This window comes from Atractosteus spatula, chromosome 12, assembly GCF_055471065.1.
Source record: "Atractosteus spatula isolate fAtrSpa1 chromosome 12, fAtrSpa1.hap1, whole genome shotgun sequence".
Classification (NCBI taxonomy): Eukaryota; Metazoa; Chordata; class Actinopteri; order Semionotiformes; family Lepisosteidae; genus Atractosteus; species Atractosteus spatula.
In genome coordinates, this window is record NC_142717.1 from 1,983,669 (window position 1) to 2,004,498 (window position 20,830).

General features: G+C 39.8%; 2 protein-coding genes across 3 annotated transcripts in view; both read right to left on the reverse strand.

Moving 5' to 3' along the window:
• LOC148822519 (collagen alpha-6(VI) chain-like) overlaps positions 1-7,878 on the reverse strand; it is a 48,711-nt gene extending 40,833 nt beyond the window's left edge. For both annotated transcript variants that reach the window (XR_016093867.1, XM_088929649.1), the window contains exons 1-7: positions 7,721-7,878; positions 7,134-7,224; positions 5,770-6,390; positions 4,396-4,956; positions 2,537-3,094; positions 1,604-2,179; positions 569-1,141 (exon numbers count right to left, since the gene is read on the reverse strand). Coding sequence is in view for 1 of the 2 variants with exons in the window: in XM_088929649.1 (XP_088785775.1) it covers positions 569-1,141; positions 1,604-2,179; positions 2,537-3,094; positions 4,396-4,956; positions 5,770-6,390; positions 7,134-7,203 (2,959 nt within the window). In the remaining variant the exon portion in view is untranslated. The remainder of the gene's footprint in view (positions 1-568; positions 1,142-1,603; positions 2,180-2,536; positions 3,095-4,395; positions 4,957-5,769; positions 6,391-7,133; positions 7,225-7,720) is intronic.
• Positions 7,879-11,268: 3,390 nt separating this feature from the next.
• col6a4a (collagen, type VI, alpha 4a) overlaps positions 11,269-20,830 on the reverse strand; it is a 52,795-nt gene continuing 43,233 nt past the window's right edge. The window contains exons 32-43 of the mRNA XM_088929653.1: positions 20,414-20,476; positions 20,057-20,092; positions 19,924-19,960; positions 19,337-19,348; positions 18,305-18,798; positions 17,728-17,824; positions 16,963-17,637; positions 15,804-15,906; positions 14,886-15,100; positions 13,840-14,010; positions 12,751-12,792; positions 11,269-12,305 (exon numbers count right to left, since the gene is read on the reverse strand). Of these exons, the coding sequence (XP_088785779.1) occupies positions 12,133-12,305; positions 12,751-12,792; positions 13,840-14,010; positions 14,886-15,100; positions 15,804-15,906; positions 16,963-17,637; positions 17,728-17,824; positions 18,305-18,798; positions 19,337-19,348; positions 19,924-19,960; positions 20,057-20,092; positions 20,414-20,476 (2,118 nt within the window). The 3' untranslated portion in view covers positions 11,269-12,132. The remainder of the gene's footprint in view (positions 12,306-12,750; positions 12,793-13,839; positions 14,011-14,885; positions 15,101-15,803; positions 15,907-16,962; positions 17,638-17,727; positions 17,825-18,304; positions 18,799-19,336; positions 19,349-19,923; positions 19,961-20,056; positions 20,093-20,413; positions 20,477-20,830) is intronic.

Below are 20,830 nucleotides of genomic sequence, written 5' to 3' on the forward strand. Positions count from 1 at the left end.
TTATCCTCAGCACAGACTGTTTCTACTGACTTGACCCCTTCTTTCTACTTTGAACAAACATGTAATTTTAGTTTGATGATGATCCATTTGTAAGAATTATTGATCAGAATGCGAGCATCAAATTCATTGTTTCAGATTTATCACCATAAATTTCACTAGGGACCACAACAAAGGGTTGAATGCTTTGTCAATGCTTGGACTACTTGGTGAGATAACTTTGGCTTAACCTGCTTGGTTAACGAGCATCCCCCTGGACACAGGACAAGGGGGCTCGAACCCGTTTCAGAGAGAGTGAACCAGTGGGCAGTTGCAAGGTGGAGACGGGGCAGCAGTGAGATTCTGGAGATAAACGCGAACAGGGGCGTTTCAGTTCAGTTTATGTAGCTACTTTTGCAATGATGGTGAGAAGGTACAGCTGTGTGAGATTGACTTGTCCTTGTTATCCCTTCCCAACATCAGTTAATGACTTCAATTTGTTAGCAGACAAACCTTTACAGCCTGAGCCCTGGCTGTACTGTACGTGCTTTGCAGCAGGAAAACAGGAAAAGAAAGCTGGGAAGATACTCGCCTATACTGGGGTCATTATATTCACATATTGCAGTGAAAACTCTCCTCTCTATGTTCTCAAGGGCTTCAAAGCTCTGCACCTGTAAAAGTCTTTCTGGTGAGCCCGCGATCTGCAGAAGCTTTAGCGCGTCAACATATCCGATGCTGATGACAAAGATGTGAATGTTTAAGGCCCTGAGCTCTGCTGCTGATTCCTCCACTGGATCCTGGGAATCTCCGTCAGTGATCACAATGAGGTTCTGAGGCACGAGCTGCTGGATCCTGCTGCCCGCGGAGGGCTCAAAGAACGAACGAATGAACCTCAGCGCTTTGCCGGTGTAAGTCGATTGCTTCATCTGCTTCATCTGTAATATCCTCTCCTTGATGGCGTCTTCACTGTCAAATTCACTCAGATAGAATTCCTTCTGAGGCTCTGTGCTGAATTGTGCAACGCCAACTCGGACACTGGTTTGGTCAATGTGAAAGTTGCCAACTAGGTCATTCATGAAATTCTGCATCCTCCTGAAATCTTCTCTTCTGATGCTTTCTGATCCGTCAATCAACATGACAATGTCTGCTTTCTCAGTTTCACATGCTGAGGGAACAAACCCAAAAATGTTGGTAAGGCCTTGTGTGTAAATAGGCATTTACAATTGCAGACTAATACTTTTGTCTTCAAACTGAACATATCAAAAATGTTATCCTTTTTCGTACAAGCATACAGTACATTCTGACAACTTATAAAATGAACAAGTTAAAGTTAAATTTATGCTGAAAAGTACAGTACAAGGAAGAAACACAACTCTTCAGCTGTTGTACGGTACCCTTCCGAGAAGAAGGCTCAACAGCCAAATCATTGTGTTTCTTCATTTTATTAAAGAATTAATGTAGAATTAATGTCATCCTCATTCCAGGTTTTAAACATTGTGCGCTCGCCAAAATCAAATACTAACCATCAGAATCTCTTTAGCACACAAAATACATTAGCTCCTGTACATACATTTACACCATCTAAAAGAGATACTGTAACACTCAACAATTTCATGATCTCACGTACCTGGTTTGGTTTCAGAGCAAAGCACTTTAGAAACATTTTTATGAAGCTCTTCAAGAACATTGAAATTGTCCACATAGAAAACTTTATTTTCATCCCTTGTCATCATATTCAGTTCATCTCTGTTTGCATTTGCCACCCCAATACCATAAATGCTGATTCCTTCCTCTCTTACACTCCCTGACAAAGCAGAAAGGTCAATTCGATCTGTAGCTTCACCGTCAGTGATGACCAGCAGTATCTGGGGAACTCCAGCAGATTTACGGCCACCATAGGCCTCAGTGAAGAACGTCTGAGAGAACTGAAGGGCCTTGGCTGTGTATGTGTCCCCACCAGGTGTTTCCATAGCAGCAATGGCTTCTCTCACCTGCTGTTTGGTGTCGAACTGGTTTAATCTGAACATTTCAGTAGGCGTGGTGGAGTACATAATTGCTCCAAACCTGACTCTGCTCTCACCAACGTCCGAGTTGTTTACCATGGCAATCATGAACTTCTGCATGTTCATAAACTCGGTGGAATCAATGCTGCTGGAACCATCCACCAGAAAGATCATGTCGGCAACTTTTGTCCTCTTACAATCTGTGGACAATTAATTGAAAAGAAATCAGGTTTAACAGGAAGCAACGTAAACATTTAACAAAATTAATAAAAATCAAGAAATTCTCTGGCTTAGATTAATACTTTTGTCAAAGTGCTGACCAAACGTGTTAAAAAGTCATGCTGACATTCTTTCATCATACAGTAGGAGCAGTATCAAAATACAAAATTCCAAAAATAAAATGAAAACACCTCTCAGAAAATATTTGTAATCAGAGATTTTCATAAATATGTGTAATGGTTTCAAAAGGCTCCTGATCCGGGGATTTTTAAAACAAAAACACATACAAGGGAAACATTTACAGTACACTCTGACTCTACAAAATGAAAAATACTCACCTGTTTCTGCCGTGCAAATCTGAAACAGAATATTCTGTTCCAAGTACTGCAGTTCCTCAAAGTTCTCTGCAGTATGCACTCGGTCCAGGAAACCACTAATTTCCACATGTTTAGGATTATTGGCATTCATTACCCTAATAGTATGGATGATTATTCCCTTGTTTCTCAAGTTCTCGGCTGGCTTGGCAACCTCATCCTGGGCCTCTCCATCCGTAATAACAATCAAGAACTGTTTAACAGTCGACCTCCCACCTCTTGCAGCATCAAAATACTGGGATGTCAATTTCAGAGCTTCTCCAGTTAGTGTTCCACCACCTAATTGCTGCATATTATAGATTGCTTGCTTTATTCTGGTCTTGTCGGTGTGTCGGTTGAGAGGAAACTCTTCCTTTAGAGAATAACTAAACTGCAGTACCCCGACCTGCACATTACCAGCACCGATATTAAATTTGTTGACCATGGATTCGGTGAACATTTTTATCTTGGAATAATCATAAGCATTAATACTCCTTAAGCTGTCAATCAGGAAAATGATATCTGCTTTCATTTGCTTACAGGCTGCAAAACAAAATAAAGACGGTTACTAGCACATGCAGTGAAATAACTTAATATACACCTGTCTGTAAATGTGTGCTAGAAAAGTAAGGGAAACAGGACAGGACACACCGATAAAAATCATTGCCACTCTTGCTTCAAAGGGCTGAGGCAATTAATATTTCCACTGCCTTTTAGTTTCAAGCCTTGCATAGTCCCATTAATTAGACAAGTTTAATTTATGGCACAAGCAATGCTGAAACTCTCCAAAGAAAAGGAAGATTTAGCTCCTCCACGTTTACAGTCTTGTGTTACTGCAGTTCAACTTATAAGCCTATAATTAACTGGCTTAATAAGTTCTCCCATGTAAAGCAAAGACAAGTGAAAACAGGCTAATCCACGGTACAGTAAATCACACTCGTATCTCTTGGATATATGAGGTTATAAAGATGTGGGGAAAAGAATGTACCATATTCTTTTTGGTTAACTGGTTAACCCATGACCTTTGCTCCTGGGGTCAACACAATTATATATACAGTATCATCAAAAGCAGAGTCATACTTGATCTGGAAGTGTTAGAACTACAGAAAAGTGTTGTGGACAGGTAGATCAATGAAATAAGACAGGCGTCAAGGAATGAAAATGTTTTCCCTCTTATCTCCCCCTGCTCTTTCTCCATCTTTCTCCAGATTTAAAAACACCCAGGGCAGCCTGATCATCTCTGCCTCAGGACAACAAAACTATTAGAAAACCAACTTCACTGGAGCATGAAACTCCCCTAGTGGTTCATAAACATATGTCAGTCTTGCTTGTCCTGGTGCCCAACATCTTCATAGTAGCTACGACCTTAGACCATGCTATATTGCTGAGGAAACCGACAGGGCCAGCCACCTGCTTCTTAAGAGCTGGTGCCTTTAATGCCTTTAAAGTCTTGCCTGTTATCTAATCTCTGGCTCCCGTAAAAACTCAAAGGTTTGTAACCCACTGACTTTGTTCTATTCTCCTCAACAATTAAAATTTCACCTCAGCTGTTCATCTTTTAGACAATTTTCTTAATGGGCACTTACAACTTCTATCATCCCCTGTCTTTATGGTCAGGTTGCCATTTCCTAACCGAGGTGAGCTCAGAGAATAACTCAATCTAATTCCTTGTCTTTGCTGCATCTTCATTCAAGTTTGGCTGAAGTAATTAAGAATAGTTGGGAATTTTATTACCATGAGAGCTTAACATGAAAATTTCACCCAACTTTACTGCTCATTTTTAATTGTATTTCCCCAGTAGATTATCCCTAAACCACAGCACCATCTCCTTAATCTTTACTAACCTTCACTGGAGCAGATTTCTTGGGCTACTTCATTTTTAATAAGCCTCAAAGAGTCGAAATTGTAGACGTAAAACTTCTTCTCCGGTGATCCTGACATCTCCAAGAGCTCATCTTCATCTGCATCCCCAACTCCTATACCGTAGATCGTGATGCCTTGTGCCCTGAGCTCCTTGGCAACATCCACCACTGTGTCTTGGGACTTCCCATCTGTGATGACGATGAGAAACTGGGGAGTCTTTCTGTTGCGGCTGCTGGCTGCCTTTTGGAAGAGGGCGCTCATCGATCTCAGTGCGTCTCCTGTCTGGGTTCCCCCTCCCAGCTGTTGGACCCTTTCTACAGCTCTTTCCAAATCTTTCTTGTTGGTGTGCTCTGTTACAGTGAACTCTACTGTAGGCGTGCTGGCATATTTCACCACCCCAATCCTAACACTGTGCGGTCCAATTCTGAACATGCGAATCATCTCCTTGATGAATTTTTTCACATCCAAGAAGTCCTGGGGATCAATACTTCCAGGGTGATCAATTAAAAAGTAGATGTCTGCCTCTTCTGTCTTCATGCATTCTGTGTAGCCAGAGAGAAACAGGTGTCAGTGCAGTAACAGTGCTGTTTATAAAGAGAAGTCTTTCAAAAAAGCGCCATGAGATCTTTGGAGATCAGATAGTAGGGACCTCAATTAAACATCTTGTCTGAAGGTTAGCAAGTCTTATAACATAGTGTTGCCATACAGGAGATTAGTTTTAGAAACTGTGGTCCAAAGGGAGTAGTGGCACCTGCTGATCCAATATACAACAGTAGCAATAGCCTGGATTTCCCTGGAGGTTTTCTATTCCAGCACTGACTTTGCCACATCCTTAGCTTCTGAGATTTGATCGGGCTATTGTGTGGTAATGTTCTCCAGGTGGATAACACTGAATTAGGAGTGATTGCTTTTGTAAATAGACATCAAAGGCTGTAAAAAACCCTTAAAAATTTAATCTTTCCCAAAACTGCCATAAACATTTTATTACCTCCCTGTGCAAACACACTAGGTTGTATTTCCTGTCCATAAACCAGACCTCGCACAGGCAAAGCCTGTGAATTCAGTCATTATAAGACTTTGAATCTTTAGAATTACTTTTAAAATTATGGAATGCTTAGGGCAAAACATTTTTCATTCAAATAAGTTCAAACCTACACACTTTACACACTTCATTTCATTGCACTTGAATAAATAAACTGAACTGGACTTCTCTTTGTACTGAACCAAGACTCTTCTTACCAGTTTAAAACAATGCTGTAAGAAAATGCACCAACCATGTTAAATCGATCATTTCAAATAGCAGATTTCCTTTAAAAAAGTATTTGATTAATATTATAATCATGAGCGATTGTTACCTTCTTTAAGAGCGTATGTCTGTTTAGGAACAGAAAACACTCTTTCCACAATGTCATGACATAGGAGCGTTTGAAGTCTCTTTTCCAGTGAGGCTAGATTCGCAAAACTGTCAACGCTGAAAACAAATTTCCTGGCAGGGTGAGAGGCGATTTGGTGAAGCTCCTTCATGTTTGCTTTCTCGACCCCCAGAGCGAAGACGGTCACACCAGCACGTTGGAGACTGACCGCCGGGCCGCTCACGTTGTCTTGGGATTCGCCGTCGGTGATCACGATGGCGATCTGCTGCACGCCTTCGGACCGCCGACTTCCCCGGCCTTGGACAAACATGTTCTGTCTCGCAAAGTCTAAGGCTGCACCTGTATTTGTGCCACCGCCTCTGTAGGGCAGGGTTTTGATGTATCGCAAAATCTCGGCCTTTTCTCTAAAGCTGTTCAGATACACCTCAGCTCTTGGAGCGTTGCTGTACATGACGACACCAGTCCTCACTTTATTAAGGCCAACATCCAAACCTTCAATTATCTTGGAGATGAAGCTCTGGACCAGCTGAACGTTTTGTGTCCCGATGCTGGTAGACTCGTCCACAACAAATACGATGTCGGCCACAGTGGCAGACTTGCAAGCTGTGAAAAACAAAAGAAGTGTCCTCAAAATGAAGTTAAAACTTAAAAAAAGGATGTGTATGGATTCAGGAAACATGTACTGATAGTTTTGAGGAACCCGAACTATAACCTTGTCTTAGTTTTAACCGTATCCTGGCCAGAACCCTGTTAAAACCACTTCTCGAGGCAGAACTTGCTGAGTACCAGACGAAAGTGAACATGTTGGCCATTTCTCAAGGCACATTGGCATCACAAAATCAACCCAGCAGGCGTCTTCAGAATCAACAGTGAAACATGGACCAGAGGACAGCTAGTAGAAACTACGCAGAAGTATATTTAAAAATTGAGAACAGGAGAAGGATTGACAGGTTACTCAGCCATTTTGTTGAAACCCAAACTGGATTCTTTGAAGAACTGGATGGATGAGATCACCAAATGGGCTAGATGGTCCTGCAGCACTTAAAAATAATAAGTTATTGTTATGATTGTGCTTAGAAATACTATAATAATTTTTCTCTTGCCTTGAACAAAATCCCACCCTTCCACTGGTGGCCAGTTTGTTAGGAATGGTTGATGGACTGTGGTTCGTTAACAGCAAGAGAACAAGTAAACTTTAATGCGGTAGCATCATGGACTCATCTTCCAGAAAATGAACACCATATTGAAAGTGTATTTTCATTTAGCAATTAATAATCTTACATTATTGAGTCTAGAAAGTTAAAAAACAATAATAAATCTGGTTTAAAGGAAAGAAAAATACCTACCAGTATCCTGTGTGTTAAACAGGTGAAGACAAGATGCAAAAAAGAAAACCTGCAGAATATGTCTCATCATGTTGAAAATTGGTCTCTCATCCTGGAAAACAAAGCATGGGTAAACATGAAATAAACATTGTGAAATATCAACTATCAGAATGACCATGTACAGAAGATTTACAGTGTGAGAAATATGAAATGCATGACCGTAACACCGTATCACAGTAACACAACATTGTGCTAATTGGCAGTTCTAAGAACTGTGCTAAATTCACATTTTTGACATTCGAGACCAGCAGAAGTATCACTGTACAATTCCCAGCAAGCATGACTATGAAGCGTGTCTCAGTTTGAGGTACCCCAAGAAGGCACCCTTACAAGGCCAGTGAAAGCGTGAAGCAAAATGTCCATGTACAATTCCCTAATGAAATTCCTCAATACTATCCACCATTCCCTACTGAGTCTAAAGTCCGTCACATGGAGTAGGGCACTGCTCCAGAATGTAACAGTGTCAGTGCTGCTACTACAGAAGCCCGAGTTAAATACAATTATACAATCAGCCAAAGGAACGATAAAATAAAAAGGTGAACACTCACTCACTGCCCTCTGAAATATCTCTGTATATTATTCCTGCTTGCACTTCCTCATCACAGCCACAAATCAAGTGTCTCCAAAACATCCACTGCTCTCTTCTCCTGGTTACTCTTTCTTGGTTATGTCTTCCTCTTCCCTCTCTCGCTCTCCTGAAACATGCATTTTGTTCAGCCTTCTAGCCAGTTATCTCACCATTCCCAATAATTAAGCTAGTTGGGCTGCTCAGGGTGGGGTGGTTGATGATGTCCCAGGAAAGCTCAGTTTATCTGTGGACTCCGTTTGCCATCTAAATTGATGTGTTAATGTTCATAATGTTGATAAGCCTTAATTGCTTCCTTGTTTATTTTTAACTGGATAAAAGGGAAAGTGATTTACTTCCAGGAGAGAAGAAAATGTTTTAGCCAGAGAGAGATAAGCTTTGTAACTTGTTCATTCTTTTGCTTAAGTCTTGGAAACAGTGTTAGAGTTCTGGAGTGATTCAGCCATCGAAGGCACCTGTTGACCACAGACTGGGGCCCTCAGCAGGATTCCACTCGGTACAGCAGGCTGATGGAAGCAGCGTGGCATCCCCAGCCCAGCCCAGCTCAGCACAGCCAAGCACAGTCCAGCACAGCCCAGCCCAGCACAGCCCAGCCCAGCCCAGCGCAGTCCAGCTCAGCACAGCCCAGCACAGTCCAGCACAGCCCAGCACAGCCCAGCCCAGCCCAGCCCAGCCCAGCACAGCACAGCCCAGCATAGCCATGTCCCAGCAGTGCCATGAGAAAGAACTCCTTCAGCTCTTCCTCTGAACACCTGAATAAAAGGGTTTTCATTCTGTTTTCAAGGACAGGAAAGGTCATTACTGATCTTATCAGGCAGAAATTTAGGGGGTCATAAGGTTGGTGCTTCATACATGAAAAAGATAACCTAACACCGGCACAATCATGGGTTTTGAAATTCAGGCCAGACTCAAAAATCCAAAACATATCTGTCCCCTAGAACATCAGCATCGATTATCTTCCTAGCATAGTGAAGACGTTCATGAAACACATAAAATCTACTTCTGTGTATTTGAAAATGCCACTATATCACAATGAGAATCTCACTGAGGTACATGCCTTCCTGCACAGGACTGGAGATTGAGATATACTGTACATTATATATTTCTAAATTATCAAGAACAGACCTCTACAAAGGTAGAAAAGAGTAATGATTCTGGAAACATACTCTATATCTTCGGTTTTAAAACTTTTATATATATAACTTTTAAATTTATATAAATTTGAAAGCTTATTGTGATTAAATCTTGCATAATGTAAACAGAGTATTTTGTATTGTCCTGGGACATTCCAAGCACAGTGCAGAGGCTCTGTGTTGTGAACAGAAATGATTTTCCAATGAATACTTTAACGCAGAGACGTTTACAGTAAAAATTACAACTTCCATAAATCTAAAAATTTCATGACAAGATAATGAACATCAGGATAAGAATTCTAACAGATCACTTTATTTTATCTCTTTTATGATACAGACCTGGGGGAAATTTATTTTTTAAAAATCAGGGGTGTGGAAATGTTTACAGTACTGTACATTCCAGGTCAGTTCTGTCTGAACCTCCTGCTTGTCTGTGGTCATTGCTTTGTTAAAAAAAAAACATGCATGCATACTTTACCTTCTGATGATTAAATCAGCTCATTGCATTTTAATTTTCATCATAAAAACACTAACAGCGTTTATGTTACTTAATCTTAAGGAATTTCTCAAAAGCATGACACAATTAAAAAGTTAAGACATCGAACAGAAAAACATCATAGAGAACAGAGACAACCAAAAGATCACGCATTTAATTTCTACCATGTCTTTTGCATTTGAATGACCATTATTCTGTTTTTTTTGCCCAATCTGTCTGCCACGTGTTATCAAAGCTTAGATGGAGCAGTTCAGTGTAGAGGAGTGGCGAGGAATGAAGGTCATGAGTCCTACTCCTAGGTGAACCACTGCTGTGAAACTGTAGAGCGAGGTACTGTACTTCACCCTGATTCCTCCAGTAAAATGTGCTCTTGTATAAATGAGCACAAATGTAAGTTGTTATGGCTAAAAGTAAAGCCAAAAAAAGGATTTCATTTTTTCAAGCTGTGTACAGTATGTTTTAAATAGCTAAGAAGTCAAAGGGATTTCTTCACATTTTTGTGAAAAAAAACTTCAGAAGTTGATCATTAAAATGGGATTTTTATTCCCATTGATTGTGGTTGATTATGGAAAAGAAGACAACCTGGCTCTGGCTGAAGTAATACTTCATTTTTCCTTCAGGAAAAATACTTTTAATTTCAGATGTGTGATTGATAGTCTTACATACTGTATGTGTCGTATCTATGATTAGATTGCAGAGAAAAGGGCATACCATCATTTACTGTTCCCATAGAAACAAAAAATGCTTTTAAATCAAGGTGTCATTTTATGGTAAGCATTCAAAGAGCTACTTTTATTATTTGTCTTTGATTACTATAGCTGCTTAAAAACATCTTCTGTGTTTTAGTGTCTTTTTCTTAAGTGAGTTTAATGCAGCCCACGTTATTGCAAATATGACCAATTATTCAAGCGCCTTCACATCAGTTCGGCAGTGAATTATGCAAAACAACACCAAAGACCATTGGTCTGTAAGCCGTACTGGATAATACACAGTATCCTGAACACCAGTCCTGATAAAAGCAGGATACTTTACTGTTTTTACATTATTGACTGATATTTTTTGAGTGATAAAAGTGCTACAATTCTATTAAGATGCATATCACTGGTGATACTTTTCATCTCCACTATAAACATATTGGAGATACTTTCATCTCTAATATAAATGGATTGCACTGGACTCAGCACAACATTAAGCACATGTGATGAGTGCTGGGATTCAGTCCTCTAGTCTGGTGGAGCTCTGCACTGCCCAGGTTTCAGAGGGAGGTGGCATCGCTCCTGTAACACCCATGACACAGGAATCACTGACATTTGTTTGCATTCATGATTGGCTGGCACATATCTTTTATTCGATGCATGTTTGCTGCTTGTAAGTAGGGTCCTAGGGAGGCAGCCCACAAAGAGCCATACTCAGGCAAAAGCAGCTTGAGTTTCAAGTGCAGCGCTGACTTCCTTAAATATGTTTGTATATAGGAACGGCACATAACTACAGTGAACAGGCAAGGAGCTTATCAACAGGTTGCTGCTGATTAAGGGAACCTTCCGTGTTTTAACGAAGTGATCGTTTAGCGGCTAATGGTTCACAAAATATACGTCTACACTTGTGCCACAACTACAAGGCCATTTTGACAGTCTTACTGAAATATGACAAAGAAATAATCCCTGTACATATCGTTTTTGTTATCTTTCTGCAGATGTTTCTAACTAGATTGATCTACCCCCTTCCTGGGTCTTGTGATTGTGTTCTCAAGGCTTTCCCTAGCGGGTTACTTTCAACTGATGATGTCAGGTCCATCCCAGCTTCCAGGTTATAATTGTGCTGCTTTCCATTTCACACAACTGGAAAATATTTCCAATGAAGGCAAACATATATTGTTTATTCAGGCACTCGTTTTTAATCAGAGCTTCATGTACAAATAACAAACACTGTAGTTGACAGAGATACTTTCACGACTTTGCTTTGGATAGTTGGCTGATCCACAATAATGAAATTAATAAGAAATACAAACACAGTTCTGTGGGTCAAGCACTGTACATGTACTGTATCTTTTAAGCATGTTTTGTATTCAGTACATGTTGCCAGTATTCTAAGAAACAATGTAAACATTTTTTTATTTTTAGTAAAAAGCACAGTTTTGATAATATTTTATTTACTAGCACCAGGGATAATGATTCTCTGCAGCAAACAACATTTAGTGAAACATTGATTGCATCTTTGGACAAGACAGTTTGATTTTTAGACCACTGTCTTTCAACATTACATGACATTAATATTATAAGTATTTAGTACCTACTCATTTAGCCATTCATTTTTAAAACTTGGGTTCATGCAGAACTTGCCCTGGACAATTTTATTTTCTTTTTCCTTTCTAACACCCTTTTCACACAACTGCTCTCTGCTGATACTTTCTGTACAGAGTGGATTTAGGAGTGCGGTAGGCATGTTCCCATCTTTTAAAAGGCAAGCAAGCAATTCAGATTTACAGTATACCAACGAAAATCTTTGATAATTCTTTTACAACGTAATGGATCTAATGCTGAAGTAAAAATGATTGCTGGGCTAAGCCAGCAAACTAATCTGTGTTACCCAGTAACACACATATCCTACTGTACTTCTATTTAAAAAAAAATCCAGGAATATCTATACAATATTTGATATATGCAACAACTTGCATTTATTGTATCTCAATAAGTTTGTTGTATTAAAAAGTGACTAAATTCTTAATTTATGACACATGTAATCAGTCTAACGAGACTGAAGACAGACGACTTCGCATTCCTCCTGAGTTTCAAATTTGTTTCGGTTTCCTCCACATCCCCCGTACCAAAAGCGAGAACACTCGTTTTGCTGTCCGTCAAAGAACCACTTAAGGGTGAAGTTCCGACAGTCCCCTTCATCTTTTTGAAGAGTGCAAGCATCTGTGGAAAAGAATTGAAGCAAGAAACGTTAAATACAGAAATGACTCTGGCCTGGGGTCATTGCTCCTGACCTGGCTTGAAGGAATTCTAAACAGACACCTGCTCAGAAATAGCTGAAAGGTGGGTTAATAAAATCAGGAATAACCACTGGACCATAATGGGAGCGATCAGTCTTTAACCCCCATTCACGTCAATAACATGGCTTCAATCAGACTATAGAACTCTTGCAATATGACACATTACTCCCAGGAAGTTTTGACATATTTTTGTCCAATGAAAGGATTCGATCAAATGTGCAGAATTTAGGATTCAGGCGGTAAGAAGGCCAGAAGGTTGTTGTCTTGGAGGAGCTGAGATTCACTCTACTACAACAGAGACAGGAGACACTGTGAGACATCCAGGGCAAAAAGAACAAAGAAGGAGATAACAAGCTCCTCAACACCACCTTCGTTCTGAAGGTCCTCTTCTTCAGTGTTCTCAACCGCAGCTGCACAAAAATCAGAATCACATCAGATGTAGAAAAGGTAAAACTAAATGAGAAGCTGGTGTTGACACAAAACAAACAATACTTCAGGATTCGTGCCCGATTTTGTTTAAAGGCAAACCGAGGAACTAGTTTGTAATTAGTTTGTAATACTAATTTGAAAATACATTGCTTGTTTAACAGTGTTGATTGTTTTAGTTGATTATTCTATTATGGGATGTTCAAAACAGTATTTAAAAAAGATCAAGTTAAATCAAGAAGAGATCTGTTAGAATATTCAGTATATTTAAACATACTTATGAACTAGCTTTATTTTATGGAACATTTAGGTTACTTAACATATTTGATTCATGTCTAATCTGCAACTGGAACATCTTCAAAAATGACATATTATATTTTTTGTAATGCATAATCATTCTAAATTTTAATAAGACAAATAATTTAATAATTTCATGATAAATTGCAGAACTGCACAATTTCTAGGTGATGCTTTTTTGGGTAAATTCTTGTAACATGAACTTTTGGAATTATCATGCCTTGATTTATTTTCATTTGATATTTTTGTCGATTGTACAGTGATTGAGATGAACAACATGAAAGGCTGCTTATAAAAGAAGAATAGTGGTAAAAAGATCATTAGAGGTTAATTTCAATTGTAGTTTTCTACCCATATATATAGTTTCATGTACTGTATATTCTGTATATACAGTAACACACAGATTGACATGCATGTAAAGGATTTATTACATTTAAAATATTTATATAATAAGCATTAAAAACTCCAAAGATAACAATAAATGCTTCAATATTATTTATTGTATTTTTATATTATTATTAGATTTTAATTAGTATTATGAATTTACAGGTCAAACATTATCGTGCTGCCTTTTATAACTTTTAGTAGTTATAGTGACACCAACATTTTGACCGCAATGTGCCTCGTGGTTTTACTGTATTTACCACAGTAGGGAACTGTATGAATCTTTAGGGTAGGCATTTTTTAAAACCATATCTAAGCAAGTGTTCATACCGACATGTTTCTTAACTTACATTTAAGGACGCATGTCTGAAGGCACTCGTTTTCCGTATTAAATCGATTCTCATTACCGCCACAACCGCCATACCAGAAAGGGGAGCATGCACCGACTGCCCGATTATAATACCATCTTTGCAAATAGTTCCCACAAAGGCTACCAAGATCCACATCCAACAGGCATTGGTCTGCAACCAAAACAAGCTCATTTATAGTGAAATTTACTAAGTCATTCCCTAAGTTATTCTTTAAAGGCTATTGAGAAACAACAAATAATATTTCACGCAAGAGCTTTTAAATATTATTGAACAATTATTTGGACATGCAATATATTTGAGAATGCAATCCTAATGTGCAAAGCAATATTTTTAATAAAAACCTGGGACCCACGTGTTTTTGGATCATGTAGAACAAGAGAACTATGCCTTGAAAAATAAACTCACCATTTATTGCCTTGAGAGTTAACATGTTACACCACACTGGAAAACTATAGCAGTGGCATATTTCCCTAAGAAATTGACGTAGTCACTGATATTTTGCCGTTGTGACACTGTATTACAAAGGTAATTCTGGCTCTAACCAGAAGCAGAAGTTGCAATTGCATCATACAGTATCTCAGGGAGATGCTCCCTCTCAGCCTACACATCGCATGAGCATGTCTGTGACAATTCCACGGGCCGGACTGCTCCTGCTTCATACAGGTGAGGAAGCAATAAAATTGAATTCAAAATATTCTGCTTCAAACAGATCTAACAGACCTTATAAATAACAACAAATCTGTATTATATTTTAAAATGTATCATATTTAACTAGTGTCATGTCAACAATATTACCTGTGTTTTGGTTATGTGTGACTTTTTTATTTTACTACAGTAGGTACACAGCCCGAAATGGTGTGAATGAAGCTTCTTAGATAAGATGATTGCATGATACCCATTGCTATCTCTCAATTAAAACAGCCATACAGTATCTACCCTTTAAAGAATGCAGGCATCTTTTACAGGATATGAAAATTATTAGAAATTGTCAGTGTCCTTGCACCTCGCAGCTGTCGTATTCTTACCTGTATCTTTCCTACCTGTACTTTCTTCGCCTCCAAAGAGGATTTCTTCCACGGCTCTTCCTGGCTCCTCATACTGGGACACCGTTTCCTCTTGGGACAGCTCTGGGCCTTCTGTGATCTCTTCCTCTGGCTCCGTTTCTTCTTCTACTATGGATTCAGACTCCTCTGTGTATTCATAATATTCTTCTGCAGGAGGAGGTGTTTTTGGTTTGATTCTGTAAAATCATTAGTTTAAACTAGGATCAAGAAATAGCTCTCAGTGATGAAAAAGACCCTGTTTTGGATTACCTACTGCACCTTGGTAACTTAATTCCCTCTCAATTGTGTTGTTTCATTTTTACAAAGAGGATCTGCCAGCAGTGGCAGTCTTTTCCGCCCTACAGTACACAACATAGCTTGGGAATAAGGCTAGTTTCAGAAACTGTTATTTTTTTCCATTTCAAAATTAGAGACAAGTGCAGTTTGAGTTTTTAAGACAAAATTTGAGAAATTGCTTTTTTGTTGATCAAGTGACATGACAGTAGTTACTGTTGCCAAATAACCTTTTCGATATACAGTAAACCAGCAAAGGGCCAGCATCTATTTCAGGGTGAAAGCAGTGGTGTGCACTCAGTCTTGCCTTGGTTCTGGCAGGGATATGGGATACGCGTCTTACCGAGAATGGAGCAATAGATTTTGCATTTCTAACCTGACTCTGGTTTGTCTGAGAACATTTTGCAATAAATGATACGCTTACTTCTCTGGCTCAAAAAACATATCTGGTGCTTATTAATATAAATATTAATTAAAGGGCCTTGATTTCAAACCACAAACCACACATTTGTTTTGTGTTTTTTTTTTTTTAACGTGAGGCATGATTTTGTGTTCATCTGTGATGTGAAAAGTAGCAGGCCGGTCAGGAGAAAGTCAGAAACGTACCTGTCTATGGGAGGTGTCTCCAGGATCTCGGCCTGCTGCACAGGCTCCTGGATAGTTGCACATTCCCTTCGAAGAGCCGGTGGGGGGTAGCTATTGACTCCAGCTGAGATGATAGAAGAACAGTCAAAGACCTGGTAAACATGCTGACATTCTTCATTGCGCCCCTAAACAAACACCCAGAACACACTGATGCTGCTTCGCATGAATTCCACAGTATGTATTAATGTTAGTATTTGGTAAAGAACAAATCTAAGCTATTTTTATAAAAAATGCAAAATATTTTTTATGAATAAAATTATAACAATTATATGTGATATTTAACTCTATATTAGAGCTCTGATCAGAACAGCAGTAGTGTTTATGTTTTCTTTACAAAACCTGTGCGTGCGAAATAGGAACTTTCTGTTTTGCACGACCTCTGGATGGAATGAGGCGACAAACTGAGTGAGGAAAAAGGCTTCAGTCCTGTCAGAGCCTTTGGTTATAGACTTGTGTCAGCAGAAATACCCATTAGCGCCATTAAGAGTTTTATCTCTGGGAATCCATAATAACAAAATAGATAAGGTATTAAAGAATAGTAAAAACTGGATAAACTAAAAAAAAAAAACGAATTGAAGCTGATTTTAAACGAAGAGTGTTTTCTAAAACTGTATAATATTCTAGTTCGACACAGTTTTAAATAACTTAAAATAAGTTGATACAATACACAAAAGCCATTACTGCTGTGCAAATAAACCTGACTGAGACTGAGATTTAAGCAATCCCAATAATTAAATACTTGTCATAAATAGCAAATGTAGAGGACACTCATGTTTTAAAATGTTGGAGAGGATACTGTCCATGTGACTTGTTTGTGACTGTCCATAACATTTAAGACTCTGGGATCTGCTGACAAAGTCAACCAATACCAGTCCTGCGCAACAGGGCGGTGAAATAATAAAATGAAGCTACTGTAAGTGCAAATCCGTTCAGGGCTGACAGGGGGGATGTGTGCTTACAAAACAAACTACCCGGGGAGACAGCAAGACACATTATTTGAGCTGGTTTGGAACCTTGATGCCATCCAATATGCAAGTAAGGTTGATTGGCAGCAACAAAACGAACAAAACCTTCCTATGTTGTGACATGAGAATGTGCTGCCTGAGCAGACATAACTTACTGCTCAGGATGCGGAAGAAGGCTCTGGCGAACCGCTGGGCGAATTCGATTTCGCCGAACTTCGCCTGGCCCAGGTGCACCATGTGCTGCTCCAGGGGGACGCTCGCAAGGTCTTCCACCTGCGTGTCGTTATAGTCGCTGCCCACCGAAAACACGAGCACGGCAACTCCCTGACACATCGCTCGCCGAGCCACGTAGCCCAGTCTGGCCCGGTCCCAGTAGCTCGTCTCGCCTCCGACAAACGCAAACACCGCCTTCGCCTTCCTCGGTCGCACGGCTTTGAGCAAGAGGTTGTTGATCGCCCATTCGACCGCGTGGCCCGTGCTAGAGGAGCCCCCGAGCTGCTGCATGCTCTCAGAAATGTGTCGTTTCATCAAGTTCCTGCTTTTAAACTTCAGCAGGTCGAATTCCGTCCTCACCGGCGCTTGGCCTCGCCTTGGGGGGTAGTTCAGCGTGCTGTGCTGCACCAAAGCCACCCTGGCTCCCCTATCGGAGGTCCCTGGCTGGCTGCTAATGACAAGCTGGTCCAGAATGGAGCTCAGAAGCTCCTTGACACCATCATACTGATCCGTCCGCACGTTCCGGGAGCTGTCAACTACCAGAGCAACGTCCACGTCAGCTTGCAGAGGAGCAGGAATGAGGTTGATCTGGCATGCTTCTGAGGGATTGCATATGTCTGAAAAAAGAAAAAAAACTCTGTAAATATGCATTCCTTTATTCGTGTAACACTTTCCAAATTTAACTTATTTGTGTCCGATAGGCTTACCTAAGCACAGAACACACTGCTGAATTCTCTGGACCTCCGTTCTTTGATTCTGCGGTCTATCCACAATAGACACTAAGAAACTGCCCATTTCATCGGCCTGTGTAACAGCACATGTTGCCAAAGGACAAAGAATCTGAATTAAGTTGTGCTTCTACAAAGAAAGGATGTTTTGCCGAGCCTGACAAAAAAAGTCAAGCTAGTCTATACATGTGATCTAGGCTTCAAATATTAAATATTACATATTAAATATTTAATTGAAATTGATTATTTAAATTGAAATTACTTAGCTTATCATACTGAGGGCATGGGATGCATAGGCAAGTGTTAATTGTACCACACATTTTGATGAAGTGTAAAACCTGCACTGCCTTCTGGTGCAAAACAGAATATCAAAGTTACTGGCACACAAGTGAGCACACCTCCATGTCGGGTACTGTTACTTTAATGAAATGTACCTAAACATACGCAGTACTACCACTGATTTTGTTATACTGACTCATTGTAAGACGTGAAAAGTCTTCGTCTCGGGAATGGAAAACATTTGACAAACAGCTTAATAAGAATGATGTTTGTGTACCTGAAAAGCCCGTCTGACGTTGGGCACATTCCTGAAGGCGATGATCATGGGGGTGATGTCCAGAGCCTTGAACTCCAGTGCTGCTGTCACAATAGGAGAGGCCTCCTGCGATGCTCCATTGCTGATGAAGATGGCCACCTTCCTCATGAGCACACCCCGGCGGACCCGCTTGAACACGTTCCTGGCCACGAATCTCATAGCCGCCCCGATGTTGCGGCGGCTGGCGGTTCTCTCTAGCGGTATGTTTCTTATGGCTCTGATCAGTTGTTTTTTCCTGTGGTAGTCCGAGAAGCGAATTAGATACTTTGTGGTGGAGCTGTAGGAGACAACAGCCACGCGGGCTCCGGTGGGGCAGTTGCTTTCTGAGACGGTCAGATCCTGGAGGAGGTTCACGGCGATGTTCTGCATTCTCTCAAAGGCCTGCGGAGTAACATCCTCGGACATGTCAAGGGCAACGACCAGCTCTGTTGGGTACACGGGGCAATCCGTCCTGCCTGGGAATTGAAACCAAAAATCAATTCCTGCGGGAGCCACGTTTGAAAACATCTCTGAGGCAGATCAGATACAGAGAAGAATATACTTACAGCTGTTCTGCCACTAGAGTCGGCAACAAAGCCTCAAGTCTTTGTAAATAGTCTCACATGGGGTGTTAATTACTTAACTGATTAGATGAGTAGTGAAGGCTGTTTTGACACATGCCCACATGGGTGTAATGAAGTTTATGTCTGGTATTTAAAGGACATGTACTGCAAAAGGAATAAAATAAAGCCTCCAGGACTGACTTCTCGTAAGCACTGTGTGTTTTTTGTGTTATAAAATACAATGATCAAATGACTTTAGTCCTTGTATTGGGAAAACATATGAATGGGATGTTACTGTGTAACTGTGCTTTAATCAATATCTTGTAAATGGCTTGTCTGCTTAGTTTACCTAAATGTGTATCCGATAAAAGCAATTACTTTTATGCCAGTACTTTTCACCCACAAACTAACCACTAGGAAAGGCGAAAGGCAGATGAATGAAAGGGGTTACCTTGGGAGCACGCTGTGGACAGAAAAGAAAGATGATGTAAGTCAAGCACAGAGATACAACTTTGAACTCAGTATGTTCTGTTGTTTTAATGAATCAAGAAAGATGAATAACTTTTATTTTGTTCCCTCACAACAAGAGCATGACCACAATATAAAGGTTAGCTGTTTTGGTTTTATGTGTATGCATAACCATGTTTATTTTCATTATATCTACAGTATATATGTACTGTAGAGTATATTATTGTATCTACTACTACATGAAAACTTTCCTAACCAAAAACAAATCATTTCAAAGGTGCCACTTGAAAGCTTTCTTTTTACAGATACCTCTTGCCTCTGCCTCCCTTGCTTCTGCCAACTGCAGACTCACTATCTGTGAGGATGCTGGAATTTGTGATTGGTAGAGTGGGTTGACGTCTTGATATAGTCTGCATCTAGGTCTGCCTGGCATCTGTTAGTGCTGGAAATTAAGTCCCTATTTTCTTTCTTAAACCTGTGTGCAATTCTGGGTTGCCCACATTGCCAGTTGTTTCTGTGCATTGCTTCTGTTTGGTATCTCAAACAACATGCATAAAAACAGATACTTACGACAGTTGTCTCGGATATAGCTGACAAGCTCACAGGGCTGAAATGACCAAATAAAGAAAATGTATGAATAGTGAGTCTTACTTTAAATGTCTGTTAAATCTTTTATATTAGCAAGTGAAAATCAGGCACCTACAGTCATTGATCTGGTTCCACTTGGTCCTTTTGGACCCTGGAAAAGGAAAAAGATTTTGCAACTTAAAAATGCACAAGCAATTCTCTAGAGACTCTCTTCCAGGATCTACTTTCACATAAAATTTCTAGATTTCATCAAAAACTATGATGAACATAAAACACCATCCAATGAATACTATATGAAGAAGCAGGATCCTCTAGGTTATTTTTTATGGTATGTTTGTGCGATATTTATAGTCAAATCAGGAGGCTGCAGGAAATCACAAGATCAGAAAAGGCAAGAACAGGTCTGTTAAAATTGTACATAACATTATACACTTTCATAATGGAAAAGAGAGAATTGTGGTAACACAGTTACCTTATGTCCAGAAGGCCCAGGGGTTCCAGGATCTCCTGGAACTCCAAAACTGCCACTATTACCCTGGAATAAATGCACAGCATGATTAATAGGGTCACATTCCATATTAAATGCATGCAAGACATCCCTCTGAGTAATTCCTTTAGAAAATGTGCAGTATATTTATGGAAGCTTTAGCCTAACTTTCAAAAGCTGTGTATTGCTTGTTTTCTTAGGTAGCATTATAAAAATATGTTTAAATTTCATTTCAGTTCTTATTATTTTAATTATTTCAATTCTATGAATTAAGAACATAAGAAATATTACAACAAAAGGAGGATATTTGGTCAATCCAGGTCATTGGTGCATGAAGGATCTCAACTTCTTTAAATTTCTTCTTTTACTGGGTCCAGGCTTCACCGGCGGCTCTGTAGAGGT